The sequence below is a fragment of the Spermophilus citellus genome (assembly GCF_964194105.1).
Source record: "Spermophilus citellus genome assembly, chromosome: 11".
Lineage (NCBI taxonomy): Eukaryota > Metazoa > Chordata > Mammalia > Rodentia > Sciuridae > Spermophilus > Spermophilus citellus.
Window position 1 is genome coordinate 54,219,905 of NC_138192.1, and position 25,925 is coordinate 54,245,829.

The following is a 25,925-nucleotide window of genomic DNA, read 5'->3' on the forward strand; positions in this document are numbered from 1 at the left end:
TTACAATGTAATGCACCCCTTCTTGACTTTTTATGCCTCTCTGATGGGCATTGCTCTTTGGATATTGTTTATTTTCCTTTCCTTCTTCTTTTTCTTTGCTATGGAAGTAAGCTGGGAAGGAACAGAGTTGGGACAACCTCCCCATTACCTGTTGGTCCTTTACCTGAATTGATGGCTCATAATTTACATTTCCCCCACTGTCCCTTTCGCTGTGGCTCTAGATGGCATTTTCTCTCAGTGCTTCCCTGTGGACATCCTTGGTATGGAGGCTATGGCTTGGTCTCCCAGGGCCTGAGCTTACCCTGGTGACAAAACTTCTGGAGCCTGATTTCCCTGGATGGATATCCCCGGGGGAAGCATCTGCAGCTTTCCCACTTGAGGCATTTCAGCCATTCCACTAAAACCTAATCGAGAGGAAAATGACAGCAGGAGAGACCAAATCCCCAGCCTCAGGCCTCAGGGATGGTTTTATCAATGTGGTTCTTACTTACCTCTGTTTTTCCTTTCTTTCCAGGAGGGCCTTCCCCTTTGCCCTTGTGTGTGGACTTCAGATCTCCACTTTGTGCTTTTGCATCCTGTGCAGCTCACTGGTTTTCCTTCTCTCCGGTAGGTCAGCAAAACTGGTGCAGAGGGAGCTGTACTCGACGAAGCTAAAAACATCAATAAGTCTTTGTCCGCCCTTGGAAATGTGATCTCTGCCTTGGCAGAAGGGACAGTAAGTGATCCTGCTCCATCTATTAAATACTATTACCAGAAGTCGCCTTTGGGTTTCCTTGTTCTCTTTGCCACACACCCCAGAGAGTCATTTGTTTTCCTGTTTGGAAAAAGAGAGAGGGAATCCTGGCTGTGGACGCCTGTTGCTGGGAGATCCAGTCCATTAAAAAGTATGAATGGTGATGCTGATTTCCTATGGGCATTCTAAACTTTTGCAAGATCCAGGGACCTGGCCACAAATTCTTAGAAACACATGTTTCTAAGTTCAGTGTCTACATACCCAGCTTGCTTGCTTGCTTGCTTGCTTCTGTGTTTTTTCCTTTCAAAGAGCTGTCAAAACCAATACTAATTATTTCCCAAACAGAAAACACACGTGCCATACCGGGACAGCAAGATGACTCGGATCCTCCAGGACTCTCTGGGTGGGAACTGTAGAACTACCATCGTCATTTGCTGTTCTCCCTCTGTCTTCAATGAGGCTGAGACCAAGTCCACGCTGATGTTTGGACAGAGGTGCGTGTGGTCTCTGGGGACCCGTGCTCTGAGCTGGCTCTTAAGTCTTAGCCTTGAGTGGCGCAGGACTCACGTTGAAGAGTAACAACATGAGGGCAAGGGGTTACTAAACTGCATCTAGCAGGTGATCTGTAAACTTGAGACACAATTTATTGAGGCCAAAGGGATGATTATGTTTTTAAGGAATGGGTAGAAATATACCAGTCAGAAGTATGATGTCTAAAAAAATAAAACACCCAAATTAATTGTAGATGCAAATTGGTAATAGAGCCGAGTATCATTTTTGTTCTTTGTGGAATTGAAGTCTAACTGAGGTTCATATGATTTCAAGTGTATAAACCTCAGGATTGATAACCTCTTTAACTCTCATATTTAGGATCCATTGCAAAGGTCCTAATAATAATAAATCAACCAGAAACATAAATGAATATAGAGCAGTGACATAAATAGACAAGGGAAGGAAAGGAATCCACACTTACCTGATAGTAGGTGGGACAGAGTTTATGCTAAGGAAGAGGCTAGCAGCAACCATCTTCTCACTTTCAAAATGCCCAGGTGAGACCTCCTCAGTCTCTGTAGAGTGTTGGTGAGTCTAGCATTCACTTTCATGTGTGTGGCTGGATTCTTTTGTTCCTATCCTTACTCCCCTGGACCAAGGCTGACCTCCTTCATTCCTGTTTCCCTGGTTCTGGTGTCCAGGCCTTATCCTCTCAGTTGGGTTCCTTGGGGTTAGCCCCCTGAGTGCTAGGGGTGCTGCTGATTTGGATGATCTGAGCATCTTTCGTGCCCAATGGGCTGAGCCTGAGGTTGGAAGGTGTGGATTCTACTATCCTGTGATCTTTAGACAACTTAATGTTTCTCTGTGGGACTTGGCTGCCTCCTTCATAAACGGATGTCCCTGGTGCCCCTGCCTTCCTGCTGGGGGAATGTGTTATGTGGTTACGCCTGAGAAATGGTTTTGGATGCTAGAAAAAAGACGGAGGGGATGGGCATTCTGTAGGGGAGATTGTTATGACTGTTTAAACTGCATTAAGCCCCAGTCATTTCCTGAGCCCTCAACAGAACATAGAATTACACAGTTGTGGCACCTGTGGGATGTCTAAATAAATAATAATTAATGTTGAAATGTTGTAGAACTAATATATCTTTTAAACTGGATTTGGGTTCTTTACTTCCTCCCAAAGGACTTCCTTGATTAGACAAATGCTCAGGTCAGTGGGATTGTGGTAGGATAACACCTACTTTGCTAAAAGGTCTCTGGATACCTATAAATCAGCTTCTGCTTATGAGAAGCACGGAGTGCATCCTGCTCCTACCCTCCTTTCCCACCCGGTGTCTTGGACTTGAGTTTAACAGTTTCCTCTAAAGATATGTTTGAGCAAGCCAGCTCCAAATGCATTTATGAAGGAATTATTTCTTTTAAAAATGTTTCACATGTAAAGCAAAACTATTCTGGATCTTTGTAAGCCAGGTCCCCCTGGGGCCTTGGGCTCTGTAACTGAAAGCTATTGCTGTTAGTGGGTATTTGCTTCTGTATATAGGAAGCATATTAAGTATCATTTCAAGTGATTATTATCTTTCTTCTGATCTTAGGCCATCAGTAGTATCGTAATCATTAACACATTTTTTTTTAGTGCCAATATATATGTTAGTCATGTCAAAATCCCACTAGCACTTCTTGCAGGTAGACAGTATCTCACCTTTGTACAGAGGATGAAATTGAGGCTTTCAAAGCCATTAGCTACCTTGCCTGAGACCACCCAGCCAGTAAATGACTAAACATGTAGCATGTCCTAGGATGCAGACTACAGTATTTGATCCACAGCTTCTCACATGTGGGTGGCTTGATCAGGAAACCTTGTATGAGTAAATTTTCCATTGTTTATAACAAATTATTTGAGGCTGGGTACTTTATAGAGAAAAGAAGTTTATTTAAGCTACTAGTTTTAGAGGTTCAAGGACATGGTGCTGACATCAGCTTGACTCTTGTGAGGCTGTCATGACTGATGGCACTACACTGGCAATAGTCTGTGTGATAAGACAGAGAGCCAGAGAAGCTAGAGAGGGGTCAGGCTTGCTTTTTAATAATGACCTTCTCATGAGAACTAACAAGGGTTTCATGGGAACTACCTCATTTCCTTTTGAGGGTAGCAATGCCAATAACTCATGACCTTGTACCAGGTTTCATTTCTTAAGGTTTCACCATCTCTCATCCTGCTCTGAGAACCAAGCTTCAACACATGAATCCTTAGGGGGCATGCTGAAACCATATCTGCACCATGGCATCCTGGATGAGCTCACCACAGTGGCTGAGCACAGCCCTCTGGTTTAGTGAACCCAGTTTTGAAGCTAAGTGCTGTCCTTGACTGTTCTCTCATTTCCTTCTCTCTGAGCCTCAGGTCTTCTCACCTGTAGAAGAAGGCATAATAATGCCTCCTTCAGAGCATGTTTGAGAGTATTATATGAGTTTCTCCAATTTCCACCCTGCTCAATACTGGCAAGTTTACCTTCCTTTGTTGTAAGCAGTTTGACATTATTGAGGCTTAGGAAGGTCATGGCAATGGGTGAGACTAGTGTAAGGGACAGCATGGTGATAGAAGGGACAGGAGAACTAAAATTACATTTCTGGAATAAATGAGGAAAAATAAAAATTGTCATTATAATTTAGCATTCCAGGAAATTAAAAGTCATGCCAGCTATTTTGCAGATGAAATAGGTTGGTCTAATTCTTTATCAATCTTCTAGTTTCTGAGCTGCGTGGCAGCAGGAATGACTTTGTCAGTGGCATCCGTTTTCCAAACACCTTTAGCATGACAAGAGGATAACCTGTAAATAATGCTTATCAAATGAACGAACAGCGGAACCCAAAGCTTATCACAAGTGAAGTGTAGTGCCCTGTTCCCAGGAGTTGGGTTGGTTTGGATCGGGTTTACCTTCCATTCTTTAATTAGGAATGTTGGAGATGTTTTTTTTTTCCCTTCCCTCTATTCCCAAGTTAGTTAATTGATTCTTTCAGGACACTGAACTCCTCCATGGGCCTATATCTGCTTTATGGTTAAAGACACTCATTGAACCCAATTATACAGCAGACACGAGTCTGAACATCGGATTAGACATGGTATCTGATAGCTAATGAGATTAAGCACTTTGAACTCAGAAAAGCTGCCAGGCACATCCCAAATTCAGTGTAACAAGGGTTCATTATTTCCGTGGCAAGAGTGGCCAAACCTTAGGACAGTGTAAGTTTCTTCAGTTATTCCTAGGTGGTTCTTTCAAGGATGTGAGGAAAGTGTGCTCCCCCGCCCCAGTCCCCGCAAAGCTGTACTAGTTGATGCTCTGAATAAAGCCATAGTGTGTGCTTTGAAGCAGTAAAATGAGTTGGAGCTGCAGGGCACCCTACCCTACCCTGCTGGCCTATCCTTGGGAAGTCCTCTAGATTAGGTGCTGGGGCTTAAAGGGAAAGATTCACCATCTCTGTGTGTGGTGTCACTGATGACTTTGGGCCTTTTGTTTGGTCAGGTATGTCTCTTTGGTCCCCCGAGTGCCCAGCACTGTGCTAGTGAAGAGGCAGAAGCTGCCTTCTGTAGCTCAGAGAACTTTAAGCCAGTTGAGGAGGCAGCAATTTTAATTCCTAGGCAGCTGAGAGTCAAAAAGACAAGCTCAAATTAGAGCAATTTCATTAATTTTTCTTTTCTATCTGGCCCCCAGCCTTTTATTCTTCAGTCTTTAATTACTCTTCTAAAGGAATTTTACAGCACTATTTGAAAAAGATATTTATAAGTTCTTGAAATAGGAACTCAAATCACCCAATTCTCTGGGAAGGCTATTTAACGTTCCCTGGTTTGGGGTGGTGTTGAAGGGAGGGGAGCCCTGAGGGGCAGGCCAAGAAAGGTCTGAGTCAGCAGGTCTTGGACACCTAGAGTTCGGATTGTCCAGAATGAATAATTCAAAGGCTTTATTTGTATGTTGATTGTGGAAGAATCGATAACTTAGGAAAATTAATAGTCTTCTTTTCCTATTGTGCACAGTTTAAAAAAATATCATGCCATTATTTTAATTGTGCCACCTGCCATTTCAGTGGCAGCTGGATTAGGCAGAGCCTGAATAGAATTCATGTTGTAAGAGCATGGGAACAAGTTACCTGCAGAGGTGGAGTGAGCACTTTGGCCAAGGCACACACTTGGCTACACTTTTGACATAAAACTAAAAAAGGCTTAAATCCTCCCTGCTGGAGGACCTGCTGCTGACATGCCAACAGGGTTAATTTTTGCTCTGGGGCGAGGGGTGTAGGGCACGGATGTGGGGCATAGGGTGAGGGGAGCCGGGGTGGGGAACTGGATGCCAATGAGATGCAACTCCTCATCCCTGTCATTAAAATTTTCATTTCTCCTTCCTGACCCTCTTCCCTCACAAGCAGGGAAATGGCTCCCCAGGATCTGGGAAGGTGCTTTGGAGCAGTGGTTTTCCTGAAGGTTTAGGGTTTTCATGGGGAAATGGGATTCAGCATAGATTAGAAGTTTTGATGTTATTTTTATGTGTCAGCTTGGCTAAGCTATAGTACCCAGTTTAATCAAACAATAGTCTGGCTGTTGCTGCAAAAGCTATTTTGTATTTGGTGGTTAATGTGTAAAATTAGTGAATGTCTACAATGCGTAAAGTACATTGCCCTGAATAATGAGGGTGGCCCTCATCCAATCAGCTGAAGACCTTAAAAGCAAGAATCCAAGTTTCCCAGAGAAGATATTCTGCCTCAGGACTGTAACATAACTCCTGTCTAGGTGTCCAGCTTGCTGGCTGCCTGCTGTACTCTACGATCATGTAGACCAAGATAATTGGGTGATTTGCGTTCCCAGTTTTTCTTTGCCTTGTTTTGTTCATTCTTTCCTCCCTTCCTCCCTCCCTCTCTCCCTTCCTTTCTTCCCTCTTTCTTTCTTTCTTTTTTGTAACTAGGGATTGAACCCAGGGTACTTTACCACTGCAGTACATTCCCAGCATTTTTTATTTTTTGTTTTGAGACAAGATCTTGCTAAGTTTCTGAGACTGCCCTTTAACTTGTGATTCTTCTGCCTCAGCCTCCTGAGTCACTGGGCATGCACAGTTTCTTTAAATAAATAAATAAGAGGAAGATCATGTTGTATATATAATAGAATTATATATATATATAATAGAATATATAATATTTCTCTCTCTCTCTGTCCCTCCTGTTGGTTCTGTTTCTCAGGAGAATCCTGACTGATAGACAAGGATGCTGGAGGCCCCCTCCTACCTCACAGAGGTCTCTCTCAGTCTCTGTCTCACACACAGCATTCATGGGGCATAATCACACATTACCAATTATTCCCTGTGTTGAAGGTGTGAAGTTGTCTAGAGTAAAATGCTCATACTCTCTTGGACACCCGGAGAGCAAAGGAAAATGCTGAAACAGGAAGTATGAAGGTACCAAGAACAAATATCTCCCTGGTTCTTCCAAGGAAGCCAAAGTAACTAGAATAAACTCCAGCAACAGACAGTGCACACAGCTTTTAGAACTGACAGTGACCAGGAAACACACCTAGAGGAAGACATTGGGGAAATAGGTGTGGATGGCACATACAGCATTCTGAGCTAGTGGTTGTAGGTCTTCTCTATTCGATGAAGACTTTGTTTAAGTGCCAAATTATGAGGATGCCTTCAGAGTATCAGGTCTGGGTCCTTAGCTTGGGATGGTAAGGAAAGTGAAATTAATTATCCCCTAGAAGGGATCATCAAGAAGCAATCCAAGAACAATCTCTAAGACCAACCAAGAATTATGACCAAATAAACATAGACATTATCAAACCTCTTAGAATCCTGAACACATGCTTCCGGATGTGTGAGCTGCACATGGAACGGTCGAGGGATTCAGTGTTGCTTGGAGGAAAAGTGGGAGGCAGCTGTCCTCTTTGAATTCCACAGTGGAATATGTCCAAGAGAATCTTTTCTGCATCCTGCACTGAGGTGGAAGGGGTACTGTGGCCTCTATTCTTTTTCCACTGTGGTTGGTCTGCCTTCTCCAAGGGGGGTTAACATTCATTAGCTTTGAGGTCTTTTATAAACTTGGCCTTTGTTACCTCCTGTGGGGAGAAGGATTTTATATCTGGGCCATTCCAGATCATAAATTACTGAAGTGTTGTGTGAATCTAAAGTCAGCCAAAACACAGAGAAGCTGCAAAACAGGTGCCTCGATAATAGCACCCTCACAGTTAGGCTCATTCCGCTAAGTGGATTGTACTGCTAGGGTAAACTCCAGATTGAATTAAGGCTCTTCCCCAGGTAGCCTTTTTTTAGGACTTTAATCAAGGTCTGCTATGGGTCTAACCTATGGAGTAGCATTTATATCTATATGTGCATTGGGAGCATCTGTAAAAACCCTGAGAGGTTTTGGAAATGAAGACCAAGGCATTTTTTATGCTTTTGGTGAATGATTAGGTCACTTTGGGTTAATCAGATGGTATCATAGTTTGAGTCTTAAAGATGGTGAATGAGTAAGAAGTGGTTAGAATAAGGCTCCAACAGATCACTGCCTTGTTTTCCTATATCAAATAGGTAAGGTCCCAGTACTACATGACTGGATGGCATCTCTATTGCTTTACAGTCTGCAGAAGGGTATTTTGGGCAACAGTGGACCCTAGGTATGCCAATGGTCCCATGAGGTTATGTCAGCACCCCATAGCCATCTTAGTTTAGGTAAACACACTCTGATATTCTTACCATGATGAAATTGCCTACTGAGGTGTTTCTCTGATTGTGTCTTGGAATTAAGCAATGCATGACTGTGTATCTTCAGCTACACAAAATTATAAAACCTGCCTTAAGAGCATTTCTACTTTCTGCTCTCCTGTTGGTTTTAGTTACCTTGTATACTGCCTGAAATTCTTTGAGAAGCAGACTGAGCAGTTGAGGCACAGGCACACGTGTGAGCCTGAGCATAAGCCCTGCATATGTCCACACGTGCTCTTTTGCCCAGGGTCCCTGTCTACTCACCGTGTTTGAGAGTCTCGATACAGTACTATTCACTGTGATTACAGCCTTACAGCCAACAAACACGTGGAAAACACCAAGATAAGACAGCCAGGAAATGAAAGCCTTTAAAAAAGAAGAAAAAAATTGTTTTGTAGTTGTAGATGGACAGTATACTTTTACTTTATTTATTTACTTTTATACGGTGCTAAGGATCAAACCCGGTACCTTACACCTGCTAGGCAAGTGTTCAGCCACTGAGCACAGCCCCAGCCCGTGAAAGCTTTTGACATGCTCTAAAGTGTACAAAAAAAGAAACCAAATAGCAGATCACCGTGTAACTACATGGATGACAGCTAGCTAAATATTCAGGAAGCAGGGAAGCACATTTTCAGTGGCAAAATTAGGTAGGAGCTAATGATCCTTAGAGGCCTTTATTCTCTAAATTTGCTAAAGTTCATGGTAAAAAGAAAAAGTGATGGTAGATGCTCTTCATCCTTTTGCTCCAGGTCTTCTTGGGAAGGAGGGAATGAGACCCTCTTTATTCCACTTTGCAAGATTGTTTTCAACATCCTAGACAGGAGGATGTTTGTTCTATTAAGAAAACCCCTCTGGGCACAGAAATTCAATCTCTTTCTTAGTAACTAGTTTATTGGACAATCTGGAAATTCTTCTATCTGATATGATTCCTTTCTATAGCAGTTTAGTTTTCTTAACTCATTTTTATTGACTATAATATACATGTAATAAAAGCATCAACTTAAATGTAAATTTACAAATTTTTATAAATATATATAACTGCTGTCCAGTGTCTCAGAAGTCTCCTTTTTGCCCCTTGTTAGTCCATGCCCAACTCTCAAGAGTAGCTGTTGTCTTGACTCGGATCAACACGGATTGGTGTTGTCTCTGACCTTTATATAAATGAGATCACATGGTACTGTTTATATCTGGCTTCTTTCATTGTTATCTGTGAAATTCATCAAAATTGTTAGGAGTAGTTATTTTTTTAATTTATTTTAATTTGTTATGTATGACATCAGAATGCATTACAATTCGTATTATACATATAGAGCACAATTTTCGTATTTTACCAATTTTTCCGTTGGTGAAAATTTGGATGTTTTTATTTGGGGGCTGCTGTAAATCAACTATGATCCTGGTTCTTGTGCCTTTAGGTGAACATACATCCTCATTTCTGTTGGGTAAGAGCAGGATTCCTGTATGAGGTGTTCGGATTTTGTGGATACTACCAAGTACTTTTCCAAAATGATAGCAATAATTCACACTGACTTTAGTAGTAATTCAAAGTTATATTTACTGCCCTTCTTTCCCAACAACTGACATTTAAAAATCTTTTGACCATTCTAGTAGGTGTGTAAAGGTATCTGTAGTTTTACTTGCCTTTTTTTGCTATTTGTTTTGAACTTCTTTCTTATGAAATGCCTATTCCAGTGTTTGCCTAGATTTTTCTTATTGATTTATAGGAGTTGTCCTGGGCAAGTCTTTTGTCAGGTGTATGTATTTCATTTATCTTTTCCCACTTTACGACTGGAATTTTAACTCTCTTAATGGCGACTTTTTATGAAGAGAGGTTTTCAATTTTAATGAAGTCAAATTTATTTTTGTTTTATGTGCTCCTTAAGAAGTCTTTGCCTACCCCAAGGTCTTAAAGACATTCTCTTTTAGAAGCTTTATTATTTTACCCTACAGTCCATCTGGAGTAGAATATTTTTATATGGTACTGGAGCCCTAGTGCCATATATTGAGAGGACTGTCCTTTCCCCCGTCCCGTATGGTGTCTTCATCATAAATCAGATGACTGGGTATTTGTCTGTTTCTAGACAATCTATTCTATCTCTACTTCAAAGTTTCTATGTAAGCAGTTTTAATTACTGTGGCTTTTTATGTATTGATATTTAGTCCTTTGATCTTCAAAATTATTCTTGCTATTCTTGGCTTTTTTCATTTCTACTATAAATTTTAGAACTAACTTGCCAATTTTCTATATACCCACCCACACACACGCCCTTCCAGGATTTGGGGGTATATTGTTTTAAATCTGCAGAGCAATTTTCGGAGCATTGGCTTCTTTCCCTGTCAGCCTGAACTGATTTCTTTTTTTTTTTTTAATATTTATTTTTCAGTTTTCGGTGGTCACAACATCTTTCTATTTTATATGGTGCTGAGGATTGAACCCAGCACCCCGCGCATGCCAGGCGAGCGTGTTACCTCTTGATCTACATCCCCAGCCCCAGCCTGAGCTGATTTCTTTATATTCGGCCTTTGGAGAATAGAGAGGCCCGTTGTCCTGCTCCACTGGGGCTTTGTGTTCCAGGTGGGAGTCGGGATGCATTCCTACTCCTCTGAATCTCCGTCTCTGCACTGTGCTGTGCTCTGGGAAGGTGGCTGGTTTGGATCACTGCAAATGGGCTCCTTTACCTTTGGCTTCTAATCAGGTTCAGTCACTGGGAAGGCACCTGGACAGGTCATCAAAAGAAGAGTGTGAGGTCAGGGGCTTCTCTTCTGTGCCCTCCACCAAAGGCTGTTACGTTTTCCACCAAGCAACCTTGCTCTTCTGAGTCCTCCCTCTGGCCCCTTCAGTCGAAGGGTGATAATGGCTCCTCCCACATTATCACATTATTTCCCAGCACCTTTTAATCACTTTGTTAAACTCTCTCCAAATAATGCAGTTTGAGCAGGTCATCTGTTTCCTGCCGGGACCCTGATTACTACAGAAGTGGAAGATAAAGAATGTGCTGAGTAGATTTTAAAAGAGCTCAGAGAATGAAGACCTGTTGCACCAGTGATTTCCTTGCAGGGGTCTGCTGGCAACACGCACCTGTGGCTGAGACTGCCTAGGCGTAGCGTAGAAGCTCGGCCTTGCTCTTTCTGATATCATTTGGAATCACTAAGTGACACTTTATGATTTTAAAAGTAAGATTAGTAGTCCCAGAGTGCACCTGTAAAACACAACAGTGTTTTAGCATGAGTTATTTTTTCACTTTCTGACTAAGTTGCTAATAGATGCTTCAGTGTTTGTACTCCAGTCTGAGAAACATCCACAGTACCGCCTGAGGATGTTCGAAGACAAGGTGAGAGTGTCAAGCTGAAACAGTCTTTAAAGTAGTAATAGAATTGCTCCTATTTGAAAAATTAGAATTGAACCATTTCTGGGGACAGCAGCCTCAAGCTACTGTGAATGAGAGAAAATTATACTAATTCTTTAGTGAGTCTTATATTGAAGTCCTTTAACTCTTCTTTTGACAGTTGGGTTATTTAGTTGTCTGCTTTAGGAATTAATTTTTGGAATGACATCTGTAGTGCTGGTAATGAGTACTGTCAGCCTGAAATAGAAATCATGTCCAGAATGTCATTTGATGACAGTAGTAATTAACCTGGATCACACATCAGATCATACAGGCAAATATGATGGTATAAGGATGGTTTGGTGTTTAAAATGAAAATGCCAATAGCAAGTAAAACAGGTTGTCAAATAGTTTTAAATGAAGTTTTACCTTCTTTAAAAGGTAAGTAATAAGTTGAATCCTGCCATGATCAGCTTACATTTTAGTGGACAGGGCTGCTTATGTGTTCCGGTTTGTGTGTGCCTAGGTAAATTGTGATTTTGGGTTTCATGATTACTAGTGTAGCTCTCTGCCAGCTGCTCCCTTAAGTTACTGTCCAGCTACCATTCATGGGGCATCCCAACCCTGCAGGTCATATACCGTAGGAGATCACAGAGCCCCTTATACTAGAAGGAGCAAAATGGTGGCCATCAAACATGTTTGTCCTCGTGTTATTTATTTTAAAAAATTGTCTTAAACTGGAAAATACAAATAAAAATATCTCAATTTATGACTTTTTTTTAATGGATGATCTGAGAACAGTGGGTCCTTTATTCTAGTATGGTGACAAATGGCTGTGATGGGGGCATGTGCTTAGTTGGGAACCATGATTGTCACCTGGCCAGCTTCGCTGGGTTCTGTGACTCAACCATATGAGGCATGTGTTGGTATGTGTTCAACACAGCAGGGATACTTCTATGTGCCAAATGGGAATAAGAGAAATAACTAATGTTTCATTGTTTATCATTGATATCAGTAGCCCCAGGCTCCAAGAGACCAGAGAACTTGTCTATTTGTCTCGGTATATACCCAGTATTTCATAAATGTTTGTTGATCTACCTAGGAAGATGAAACTGGTGACATGCAGGACACTTAAGGGGAAGGCTGAAGGCTGGAGAAAGACATAACCTTAGGTAGGGCTGAGGACACAGAGTGAGGTGCTGGCACAGAGAATGCAGTAAGGGGCAACCTTGAGTGACAATTCAAATAAAAATCTGTTGGGTTAAGAGACTGGTGGGATATAAAGGAGAGAAGGAAAGGATGAGTCTGAACTGAAAGAGCCGCAGTGCCATTAATCTCCGGCCAGGAGGGTGGTAGGTGAAAATGACTGGATCCCTCCCGCTCTCCCAGTCCAGACCCTTGGACCTGAAAGGAGCCCAAGATTTAGTTGTATTGATTCAGTGAATGCTAGTAGCCATACTCAGGATTTTCCCCTCATGTTTTTAATCCCAGAGCTAAGACCATAAAGAACACAGTCTCTGTGAACCTGGAGTTGACAGCAGAGGAATGGAAGAAGAAATATGAAAAAGAGAAAGAGAAAAACAAGACTTTGAAGAATGTCATTCAGCATCTGGAGATGGAGCTGAACAGGTGGAGGAATGGTAAGGAGGAGTGGAGAGGAAGGAGGGGGCCCAGTGTGTGCTTTCTCTTTCCCCGACTGCTGGCCTCCTGGGAGGCACTTGGTAAAGGGCATGATGGCAGAGTTTGGTCCAGTGAGCAAGCAGATATTTTCTGATTTCCTAGCCCAGATCCCCACCTGCATCCTGTCAGTTGGCTGGCAAGTTTGGCCTGATCTGTTTCCAATGAGACACCCTGACTACTGCTGCCCTCCATTCTGGTAGCCATTTCTGAGGTGGGTAGTGCCTGAGACTTTGTGGCTCAGATTGCTTTGGACTCAATAAAAAATCTCCTCTCTGATGAATTTTATCATTTCTTTGGGGTTAAAAGCCACCATTGGCAAACATTGGTCTTTTTTTTTTTTTTTTTGCTTAACTCACCATCATGCTCTTCTTTATCAAAGGCAGAAACAGAGGCCCCTAAAGAAGCCAGCCTGTGCTAAGATGGAGTCTTGTTTCGTGACCAGTTTTCCTTTTCCCCCCAAAACATTCTCTGTGGTTTGTTCTACTGGGAGAAAATATCTCAGAGAGCTGACGTGCATTGGGTGGGTGGGTTGTGGGTGAGGCGTTAAGAGGGGTTTCCAGATCCAAGTGCAGACAGGTTATTTTAGTGATTTTTAACACTGTGATGGAGGTTAGAAAGTAGAAGAGTTTTTTTTTTCCTTTCTTTCTTTCTTTCCTTTTTTTTTAACTGAAATGAGGCAGGTTGGTGTGTGTGCATGCAGGGAGATGGCAGATGGTTGGAAGTTTTTCCTCAGACCCTCTGCTGCCGTCACCAGTGTTTATTTTGAGCACTACAGCAGACCTGAGCTCTGGGTGTGTTGGAGCTTGGGGGCTGTCATGCCCGATCAGGAGGTACTGCACCTGTTTGTAACTGCCGAGCGAGCGAGCAGCAGATCATCTCATGCTTCTGCTTTTTGCTAGTAAGGGTGGGGTGTCAGTGAGCTGCTGCTTAATCAAAAACAATTATGTGGCAAACGAGGATTCAACAAAGGATCAAAAAGTGACCTAGTAGCCTAAATAACGGGTTGCTTCTCTTTTCAGGAGAGTTTCTAGCTGTGCATGTGTTTTGAAAGCTGCTAGAATAATTGAATAATTCAGCACCTGGTGGATGATTCCTTACAGTTTGGCAGAAGTAGGAGAGTGGGGAGGGGTGGAAGGGAAAATGGGGAGTGGCCCTATGAAGCGTTGTTTTATTTCTGGAATCCTCTTGGGTCAGTTCTCTGTTGGATGACTGGGACATTCAGTAAAGCCTTTTGGTAAAGTGTTGGGGGACAGGGCTTGGAAACATTGTCACCTGGGCAGTTAACCTGGTTTTTGTCCACCCTTTCTCGTGCTGCCTTAGGATCCACCTCAGCCTCGTGTGCCTGGCTCCCCAGTGCCAGCATCTTTTTGCACGCTCTATCCTGCTCTTGGCCTCTCCACTTAGCATCATTCTATCTGGTACCCCAGTTCATCCACACTGCAAGTCTACTCAGAAATTACCATTTTTGGTGCCTTTTGTCGAGATCCTACATAAGCCTTTAAGTCACATAATTTCAGAAAAGGAAGACATGATTTCTGGCACATAATAGATCTGCAATAAAGGCCTGCTAAGTAAACGTGTATTAATGAGGGTGCTGGAGATTAAAGGAGGGTGGGCCATTGGGCACAATCTCTCTTCTGCCCGGAGATCATAGTCAATAAACATGTGGTGATGTTCTATGGTGCATTTCAAGAAGGGAAACTGCATTTAGCCAGGAGTTGTTACCACTGGGGCCTGATGGAGGCTGAGAAGCCCATGTGGGCTTCCAGGAATAAGCAGTACAGAGAATAGATCTGAGAGAAACAGCAGTTAGGTGGCTGAAACAGAAGGTGTTAGGTGGGGGTGGGGCGTGGGTAGAGGGAACCAAATTTATAAGGGTCTTGAGAGGAAGGACCAGTGGGGAGGTAAGGGATGCACTGGTCTGAGGTGAGCTTGGAGGGGTAGGTGGTGCTGTTCCCAGAAAAGAGTTGTCCTGGATCTTGGAAGCAGTGAGAAGCCATTCAGGGTATTAAGCTGTAGAGTATATGATAAGATCTGGGTTTTTGAAGCTCCATTGGTTGTGTAGGGGAATGAGCTAGAATGGGTAGAGAAGGAGCTACTCACTGGGTGAGATGATGGCAAATTAATTGAGAGGTATGGCAGGGGAAGGGAGAGGAATGCATGGACCCAAGAGGTATTTAGGTGGAAAGTTAGCAGGGATTGGTGGGAATTGGCTGTGGGCCTACTATGAGTGCACAGCTATCTCAAGCACTCACAGCACATCATGCGATGTGTCAGTGGACTTCACACACACACAAACCAAGCCAGGCTTTCTTTATGTCTCTGGGGCTGGGTGTTGAATTCCTAAGCAGTAGCCCTTAAGGTGCTGACAGGCTAGACAGCTCTAAACTGGAGGATCTGAATAGTTCAAGCTATTTCTATTGTTGGTGCTGCTTGCACGTGGAGCTAGCTAGTGATTTGTGTCCAGGCCAGTGAGACGAGTGTGAAAAGTAAGAAGGACCAAAGAAAGAAGGGCCTGGAAGCCCTTTGATGCCCCATGTATCAGTCTTAATTCCTCCTAGCTGAAGTCGTGAAGGTGTGGCTGGTGTGCATAAATTAGAAAGCTGGGATGAGGAGTACTCAAGCCAGAGTGGCAGGATATTGCCAACTTTCTTTTGAAATTTGACACACACATTGGTTTTAAACCCGTAGGAATCAGCCACTAATTTCCCTTAACGTTTCCCAGGTATTGATGTTTCCACACTGGGGTCTGAACAAGTAATGGGCGCCTTGTCCATTGTGTGTCCTCTCCCTGGGAAAGAGACATCTTTCTTGCATGGTGCATTCATTATTTAAAAGCTTCCCTGTACACTCTATCTGTGAGAGCCAGGAAGGACTGCAGTTGAGTGTGTGCATGTGTGTGTGTGTGTGTGTGCGTGTGCGCGTGCACACACACCTTTTCCTACTTGCTATCACAGATCATGAGGTAGCAATACAGGGAGGAGGGAATCAGTTGCAGGAATCAGTTGCAGAGAATGTAAATAAAGAAGGGAGACTTGTCTGATCCAATGGACAGTGATGGGACTGTGCCAGGGCAGGGGCAGGCACTGCCCATGTGAAATATTACTGTTACATGCCTAGAGACTGGTCTCAGCTTCTCTACCCACCCCCACCTCTACCAGTACCAATTTTGTACCCTCGTAGCTTGATGGGTATGATAGATTGTATCCTCCAAACATTCACATGTTGATATCCTAACCTCCGAGGTATTAATATTGGGGAAAGAGGCCTTTGAGAAGTGACTATTTCCTAAGATGTAGGGCCCTTATAAGAGTCCTGAGAGACCGTGCTTCTCTGTTTTCTGCTATGTGATGGTTCAATGAGAAGATGCCTTCTGCAAGTCTGAAAGAGGGTCCTCACTAGAACCTGACCATGCTGGCACTCTGTTCTCAGACATCCAGCTCTTGAATTGTGAGAAATCATTTCTGGTGTTTAGAAGCCCCAGGTGCATCTGCATCCTACTTTGTCACAGCAGCTCTGACTGGGCTACTCAGAATGCAGGCAGGGCAGTTTCTTCCTCAGGGCACAGCTGAGCCTTGATTCTCAGACCAGGACTTATGACTCATAGGCTATATTCTGCACAAGCCTGAATTCATTTCTGACATTGTCTCTTAAGGCAGGATAGCTCTGGGCATGTGCATGGTGGCTTAAGGAGGAGAGGCCACACTCTATTTTTGTAAAGGTAGGCTTTTTACGCCACTGGCCTGGTTTAATTCTGCAGTGTGCCAGTTAAGGTCCTTAGATTGCAAGCCATAGGAATTGACCCTATCCCAGCTTAAGCAAAAAGAGACTGCATTAGAAGAATAGGAGGGGGTCACAAAATCCAAAGATCAGCTGAGGAATCAGATTCCACAGGCAGAAGCTGGGCTTGGTACACATAGCAGATCTCATAGGGGCCAGGCCGCACCTGGAATGAATCCTCTCCAGCTGTTTTTTTCCTGTGCTTGTAGTATAATGTTGGAAGAACAGAGACCCTGGATAGAAGAGGAATTCTGCGCTTGGTGGTGGCTTGACTGGGGAGAAGGATAGGGTACGTTGATAAATTGTCTGATAGAGACTACATGCAATCCAGGGAGTAATTCCTCAGAAAGAGGTTGAGGTGCTGCTATGAGAATGGATGTCAAATGACTGAAAAGCAGCACATGGTCACTGTAATTTGCTAGTGACATCTTGTGGGCCAGTCTTTCATCAGACCTAGAGGCTCTGTTGGCACTTGACCCTCAAGGAAATATGCTTGCCTACTTTCTTAAGGAACAGATGGATGGGGCGAGACAGTTGCCAAAAAATGGACTTCTCCTTTTAAAGCCTTGTTGATCATATGTGTGGGAAGGACTTGAACAATCCTGAATATGGGGATAGATGTAGATAGCTGGATTCAATTATGGCTTCCTGGTCATCTATCTATCTCCCCTTCATCCATCAAGAAAACTCTTGACAGGAGTATGGGGAGGAAGGGCTGAAGAGTAGGGGCATGATGTTCAGAAGTGGTTGGGTCCATCATTCCCTTGGCCGCCAGATCAGACTTTATCATGCTCACCTCTGATACTCTGAATTTTGCATTTGAAAAAGAAAGTAAAGGAATAGGAACTTTTTAGTAGGAGTTGAAGTCAGGAAAAGAAGGACCTGAAAATCCAGGTGTCAAGAGAACAGGGAAATGACCTGACAATCTAGTGCATCTGCCGAGCCTCTTCTCTTGAATAATTAATATAAGATTAAATAATAGAGTGGAGGTAGCTTTACCCCATCTGCAGAAATCATGCAAATAAATTATTTCCTCCCAGGCTGAGAAGGTGTGGAAGAACTGGTCATCTCTAAAGTAGATTTGTTCTCTAGGTTTAAAACCTGCCATACCAACAGGCATGGTTCAATAACTAGATAAATCTGTAACTTCTAGTCCAATTTGGGGCTTTATGGAGCTTTGGGACCAGAGTTGTTGGCATGCTATTTGCTCTCTCAGCATTAAATCTGTAGAAGATGCTGGCCGCCTTCTCAGATTCATGATTATAGTGGATCCATAGAAATCAGCATTGTGTTTGAGATATCTAATTTGCCAGGCCCTCTTTTCTCTTTTTGAGAGCGTAACCAAATTGTAATGAAAATACTGACCGCTTGGAGAACCTTGTGGCCTGTTCAAGAGGCCCTGAATGTAAAGAGGGTGGGAGTCCCAGGTGATCAGTTTATTAGAAAATTACTTTGGAAGGGATTAGAGAATGTCTTAAGCTACTTACAGTATTTTTAGGAACTAGGGTGAGGGATGCTATTTGTATGCAAAATAATCTCTTAAAGGAGTCCTTTTTTTAAAAAAAAAACAAAAACAAAAACCTCACGTTTATATAATGACATCTTGTAGCCAGCTGCTCTTACCCATCTGGCAACTTAAAGGTTTCCTTTTAGTTTCTTTGATATAGAAATTACTTACTGTTAGGGTTGCTACTGGGCCTGTTTAATTGGTATTAAAACGAAACACCTCGTTTGCCAGATCTGCAGTGGTTTCTGGCGGAAGCTGTGAGTGACCAGCAAATCTCTGCCCTGGAGTTGTTGAGAGAATGCAATTACCTCTCTATGTTCTCCTGAGGTTTTAGGGACCCAGCTTATGAAAAGGATAACTAGCTTGTTGCTATTTCATGTGTGAAATTTTAATGAATTCCTGGCAGTCTAATGATTTTCTTTTTTGGAAAGAAAATAGAAAACAACCAAAAAAACCTATTTTAGAATTTTTAACTAATAGACCTAATGAGAATTTTTGATTAGTCTATCATTTCTGTCTATTGCAATTGATGGATTTCTATTTTTTGTAGAAACATTATTTATGCTCTCTGGGGGTTTTCTTTTTATAATTAGAATGCTCTGGAAGCCTTATAGGTATGCTCCAAATGAGTGCTCCTGTGTAAACACAAATCTTTTTAGTCCTTAAAGGTAATTACATCTGACAGTAGTAAATGCCAGAATGCTTATTTGAAGAAGGGGAAGGTTTCTGGTGGTGGGGGGGCAAGCCTTTCAGTGTAGAAAATCAGATGCTTTACAGTATTTATAAGCTCTTTCCTTACAGATAGCAGGCATGCGCCTGAGGGTCTAGGCTAAGAGATATCAACCTTTAATGCAGAAGGAGAATAAAAAAAAAAAGTGCTAATTTTTATTTGGTGGTCCTTCTCCCACTATCAGATTTCAGGGCATTATTCCTCCAGGGTTTGTTTGCAGCTGTCTTCCTCATTACAATCAGTTATTCCGTAATCACCTAGCGGGGGCTTCTCCGGAGACTCAGTCCACTGCAGTGCAGGGAATATTCTTGATTAACATGGTGAGATTGCCATGGAGACAGATTGCCTGGTGTCAGGTCTTGCACGGTGTTGGGAATTTACAGTCCCCGACGTCTTTGTGAGCTGGACAGTGCAGTTATCAGGGGTGCTTCTGGAAGTCATTTTCTCAGTCCTTTGAAGGGCAGTGGTATTGGGGAAACCAGCTCTTGGTTCCTCTTTGGGCAGGAGCTGTGCTGCTTTTGTTTGTGCGTGTTGCTGCTTTGTTCTTCGCAGTCTGAACGGCTGCTGCAAAAAAATAATCCTGACTGCCTGACCTTTAGAATACAGACTGGCAAGAGCTTGCTGTTTAGATGTAGCTTTGTGGGAGACATGTTGGTGCTTTGATTCAGAGAACTGTTCAAGAGAAACCAGAAAGTCTGCTATGGACTTCAAATATTGTTTTAATAACAATAAAAATAAACCTGAAAGAGACTTGCATAACTATATTGTGTGCTTTTTTTCCCCCTTTTTGGAACCGAGCTTTGACCACAAAGGTATTGTGAAAACACTAGAAACATTAATCTCAGAATAAGTAAAAATAATAATTTATCTGCCAAGCCTAAAATTTTGCACATTTGTCAGGAAGAAGAGGAGGTCTGAGATGGACTTTAAACAATAACACCTTTTCTGCTTTTTATATATACTGTCTTCATCTATCTTTAGAACAACTGTGATGAAGGCATTATTATTACGTCTCCTATGCAAAAAGCAATCAAGAGGTTGAGCAGAAGTTTGGCTTGTGAGTCATTAGACCTGTAGCTTTAGCAGCTGCCAAAGAACTGGAGGTATTTGTGAGTGTTCATTGATCACTTCCAGAGTCTTGTAGCTGCATTGGTTAGCTTGTTGGACCTCAGTAATCTAATTCCTCAATGGAAGAAGAGTGCAGTTTTAGGGAGAGTTAGACCTATGACTTTTGGCCAGAACAGGTCACATGCTGCTAAGGTCACAGAGTTCATCCCTGACCCCTGTCTGCCCAGATGAGTCAAAAAACACACTGGCAGCTCCTTAGTTCACCTCAGCCTCATGATATCAAAGCATCTTCAGCCGTTTGGAACCAAAGAACACAGAGAATATGGGAATATGTCTTTTCCAGATGCTTTTGTTATCTCTTTCTTGGGGTGACTTGGCCCCTGGATAATATGTTTATGGTCTGGCTGGCTTCTGGTCCAGTACAGTTAAGATTTTCACCTTCATCATGCTTACGTGGGAAGATCAAATTCATAGTGCAGTGGATTTCCCTGTCCCCAAATTTAGCAGCTCTACCTGAAAAGTTAGAGGTTCAGTCAGGAACTAAGTAGAGGAAGAACATTTGCCAAAGTGTTAGTGGGAGAAGGATCCAAGTTAGAATGGAGGGGAAAGGGGACTTTAAAGTTTTAATGTATGTTCTGTGTTGCTTGAGTTGTTTATGTTGAGAATGTGTCCTGAATTATTTGTGTGGCTAGAAAATGTCCTTTAATCCGTCCATCCATCCATCTACCTTACTGCTTTTTATGGCCCATGGATTTAGCCTACTGAGGAGAATACAGATGTTTAATTGGATGAAATCCAGTCTGCACACTAAGGTTGTTGATGGATGTTTTAAGTCAGGAATTGGAACTGAATGAAATATTGATTTGGTTCAGGTTCAGTTCAAAGGCTACTCTTATATTCTGGTTTTGTTTCAGGTCAATAATTTTAGAAAAACTCTCAGGTATGGTGCAGTCTAGTTCAAAAGGGAAAAAGAGTTGACTCAGGTTCGTATTCAGCAAAGCAATAGTTTTTCCTTCAAATTGCTGCTTCAGATGGATCTGTGATACAAAAGTGAAACCATGGGGTTAATTTTACCAGACATTGGGACCTACATAGATACTATTTTGTCATTATCAAGTGAAGTAATGGAATGGAAAGCAGCAAAACTAAGCCATCACACAGTGTTTTGTTTATGTTGAAGTAAAGTGTAAAGTGGGTTCCTTGAGGCATATACATAGCATTACTGAAGGCACAGATTAGGATCTGTTCTACTTTTTTGTTTTTAATTCTCTCTGGTTCAGGGGAGTTTTCCTGGGGAACTTTCACAAGATGGATTTTATGGGCTGAGAACCTGAGTGAGGCATGGAACATCACAGACACTCACTGGCTGTAGTGAAATGAGTGTGAAGTTGGTGGTAAACATTGTGATGGAGAAGTGTTTGCTTTGGGTTTGCTTTCCAAGTAGATACTTGAGAGACACAGTTGAGCTCTGTGGTTTTCACTGAATCTGTCTCCATGCACTCTGTCTTTGCAAGGTGATTTTCTTGTTGGTAATAGCCATTGACCAGCTTAAGAATTGTACCTTTTCCTCAATTTGCATTGTCAAATTTGGCAGTGCTTCTTCTGAAGGCCCTAATAAATACTCCTGTGCAGACTGAGAAGTGGTGGGAAGGTTCTTTGTACCATATTCTGGATTGGCTGCTGTTTTCTTTCCCTGGACTACCTGACATCACAGGAAACTATTCTGCTTGAACTCTCTAGCAGAGCCAATTAATTCTGACTTCCTAGGGGAGAGTGGAGCGGTGGAAAGTGTGTTCCCACAGTGCTAGTCGAAGCCCCCACTTCTTCTGGTAGGCTCAGAGATTCTCAGATTGGGAGGATTTAGGGCCTACAGTGTTCTATTTAAACAATGGTGTTGTGCTCCTTGATTTGGCTGTTTCTACTAATGGAACAGTAATATAATTAATTGGTAATTAGCATGCCTCAGAGGCCTGTTTCTCTTTGAATCCGTCACTAGAGAGAATGTGATTCTAAGTAAAGCCTCAGCATATTTCTCAACAAAAGCAAAGTATGTGCAAAAAATTTGAGGCATTGCTGCAAATTGGATTAGTTAAGAGCTTGTGTGGTCTGTGGAACCAGTAGGCAATGCATCAAGGGGGAGGGGTAGTCTTCTTCCTCAGACTAATTTTGGTCAATTAACTCTGACCTTTCTTATCAAAGAAAGAGCACAGACTAACTTTATACTAGAGCTCTTCCTCTGTGTATTTTTCACCAGGAATGACTATTTCTAGAACTCTTCCTGGAGAGTTGAAGGCTCAGTTTCTTTCACGTCCAACGCCCCTTGGCTGTGTTTTGCAGGAGAAGCTGTGCCTGAGGATGAGCAGATCAGTGCCAAGGACCAGAAGAACTTGGAGCCCTGTGATAACACGCCCATCATAGACAACATCACTCCTGTTGTTGCTGGCATCTCTACAGAGGAGAAGGAGAAGTATGAAGAGGAGATCTCCAGTCTCTACAGACAACTGGATGATAAGGTCTGTAGCCAGAGGTTTACAGTGCATGGGTGCGGAGAGTAAAGATCCCAGACAGCGTCAAATCCTATGGAAATGTGTAGGGTTACAGAACAATCTTGATGTTTATCTTCCTAATAATTCTTAGTTCTGGATCCTACAGGCTCAGGGAGCTTGGTTCTTGTGAAATGGGAGTTTAATTGAAAGAGCAGGATGTTGGCTTCGACACAAGCAGGTCCTATTTAGTCTTTGCCTCCAGAGATTGGACTTGGCTGACCACTGTGTGGAAGAAGGGGTGGGTGAGTGTGTGTGGCCTTTGCTTGTGTGTACCTTTCTTTCCTCTCTTGGCCCATCCCTCAACAGTTGCCCCCCAACTAGGATCAAGGATGGCGGCTCAACAGTGAATTTAATTGTACCTCTAAGGCCCTGGAGTGGGAAGCTAAGTGCAGACTGATGGTTTACTTCATCTGTGAAGCTGTTTTCAGAAGCAGTTTATTGAAGTAGTTTGTACATGCTCATTGGGGATGTTTAATTTTATGACAGACTTTTGGGACTCAAATAGTCATGTAAATGCATAAGTTGGAATAGAGGAAAAGACACCTTGAAGAACATGTATCATTCATTCCCAATAAAGGCCGAGTTAGAAATCCCAGAGGCATAGGAAATGATATTGGCATTTCATGTGATCTTGGCTTATTGCCCTTGGAATATTCTAAATCCTTTCAGTTCTTTTCATCAAGGTTGCTGATATTTTTAGTCTGATTTAATCTTTTCTGCTGTGGTTCAGCTCAGAGTGCTTGGGGACACCTCTGGCTTGGAAGAAACAGCTTTGTTATGTTAAAGTCACCATTAATCTTGCAGGTCTCTCTCTTTGGGGTAAAGCTCAGAGCCTGCCATCACCTTTACAAGCTGAATGTGACTGGTTGCCCAAAGGAAGCTAGTTCTGCTTGTTTGTGATTCTGGGAATTTGCATTATAACCACAGCATTAAACTAGGGTCACCCCTTTGCTTTTGAATGGCCACTGCAGGTTTGGCTAGAAGTCCAGTGTGCTATATCCATTGCACCATAGAGGTGCTTCCCCTTCCCCTTCCAGAACAGTCTTAATAAAATCTTCACTCCCTTGAGCGCGAGGTCACTCACCCTTCACAGTTTGGACATACAGTCATCTTCCTTTTCTACCCAGTTTAAGTAAAACCTGAAAGACAAAAATGGAGATAACTAGTAAGTTAAAAGTTTATGCAATTTCTTGATTTCTCCTAAGAATTTCTGCTGTTTAAATAGCCAAGAAAGTTAGACTATGTGCATATTTTTTCCTGTTTTATGATTAATGGGCTCAAGGGGTAGTTTTAGGAACCCACAGAACATCTTAGATGAGATGAGGACCTGACTCCACTTTCCAGGCTTCTGAGAATAGATGCCAGCCACGACTGGAATTGGCGTAGTGTGCCTTGGTGGCTGTAGAGCTTTTATTGATTAGCGTATCTGTCATGTAGCCATGGGAACTGAGCCCAGAGATGAGAAAATGCCATGTCTGAGACAGTCACTTAGTGACCAGAGAACTGGCTCGAGGCTCTCTCTCTCCTTATGGCTGGCCTACGGCATTTTCATTTTTCCTTTTTACATTTTTGTTGGTACATAATATTTATGTATATTAGTGAGATTCACTGTGACATATTAATTCTTGCTTATGGCATAATTTAGTCAGTGTCATTGCTGGGTATCGGCCTTTTCCCTTCCCTCCTCTCCTCTGGTCTTTACCTCTGTCTGTCCTACTGGTTTCCCTTCTAGTTTTATGAGATTCCCTTTTATGCCCTCCAGCTTCCATATTTGAGAGAAAGCATGCAACCCTTGACTTTCTGAGTCTGGCTAATTTTGCTTAACATGTTGTTCTGCGGTTTCATCTATTTTTCTGAAAATGACAATTTTTTTTTAATGGCTGAAAAATCTCCATTGTGTATATGCCACATTTCCTTTTATCCATTCATCTGCTTACAGACACCTAGGCTGGTTTTATAACTTGGCTATTGTGAATGGGTATGCATGTATTGCTATAATAAGCTGACTTTAATTATTTTGGATAAATACCAAAGGGGTAGTAAAGCTGGGACATCCATCCATAAGGTGGTTTCATTTCCAGTCTTTTGAGGAACCTCCATACTGATTTCCATAGTGGTTGTATTAATTTACAATTCCAACAACAGTGTAAGGGTCCCTTTCCCCCCATGTGTTTGCCAACATTTTTTATTACTTATATTCTTGATGATTTCCATTCTAACTGGAGTGAGATGAAATCCTAGTGTAGTTTTGATATGCACTTCCCTGATGGCTAAAGATGTTGAACATGGGTTTTCATATATGTGTTGGTCATTTTTACTTTCTTGAGAAATGTCTGTTTAGTTCACTTGTCCATTTATAGATTGGGTTATTTGTATTTTGATGTTAAGTTTTTTGAGTCTTTGTATTTTGGATATTAATCCTCCTGTGGATTTCTCCCATTTTGTAGACTCTCTCTCATGCTTTTAATTGTTTCCTTTGTAGTGCAGAAGCTTTATAATTTGATGCCTTTCTGTTTACTAATACGTGGTGTTGTTTTCTGAGCTTTAGGAGTCTTATTGAGAAAGTTGTTGGTGCCAACATGTTGGAACATTGACCTGTGTTTTATTCTAACATTTGCAAAATTTCTGTTTTAATTCCTGGATCTTTAATCTATTTTTGAGTTAACTTTTGCCTAGGGTGAGTGGTGGGGATCTAGTTTAATTCTTCTATATATGGATATCTGGTTTTCATAGGGCATTTTCTAATATGTCATTTGCCTACAGTGCATGCCTTGATAGCCTGGCAAAGCACACAATGTGAGGATAGCATCTGTGGTCCACTGTAGAATGGTGCTGATAGATGTGGGAGCAAACCGAGCCCCAAAGCCTCAGCCTTAGAGGGACCAAGGCTAGTGGTCTGCCCTAGTAACTCTGGGCCAGGACTCCTGATCATGGCTTATCAACTGCTGTTCTTACGTCACCTCTCAAAGGTTCTAGAAGATATTTCTAAGCTTCCAATGATGAAGGTGGTTAAATACCTTAAGAATACATGAGTTGGGGCATGGCGTCTTTATGAACATTAAATAGTAGAACTCAAACTTTCTGGGTCTAGGTGAGACATTAACCTAGGGTAGTTATATGATTTATCCAAGTTCACATCACCTACAGGTGGTGGAACTGGAACAAGGTTATGCATCTTTTGATTCCTAATCCAGTTCTCATCTCGTTTTGGCCTGAGCCCTTTAAATGAGAAACTGGTCAACCCCAGTGAATCTGTCTAGGCTACAGTGGGAGGAAGACTACCTAGTTTCCTCTTTGCTGCTCTCTGTCCCCCTGTGCTGTGT

The 25,925-nt window shown here is 42.3% G+C and overlaps 1 protein-coding gene across 1 annotated transcript in view; it reads left to right on the forward strand.

Moving 5' to 3' along the window:
• KIF5C (kinesin family member 5C) overlaps window positions 1-25,925 on the forward strand; it is a 154,018-nt gene that overhangs the window by 81,864 nt on the left and 46,229 nt on the right. The window contains exons 9-12 of the mRNA XM_081262362.1: window positions 611-715; window positions 1,079-1,227; window positions 12,783-12,931; window positions 22,394-22,569. Coding sequence (XP_081118488.1) covers window positions 611-715; window positions 1,079-1,227; window positions 12,783-12,931; window positions 22,394-22,569 — 579 coding nt within the window. The remainder of the gene's footprint in view (window positions 1-610; window positions 716-1,078; window positions 1,228-12,782; window positions 12,932-22,393; window positions 22,570-25,925) is intronic.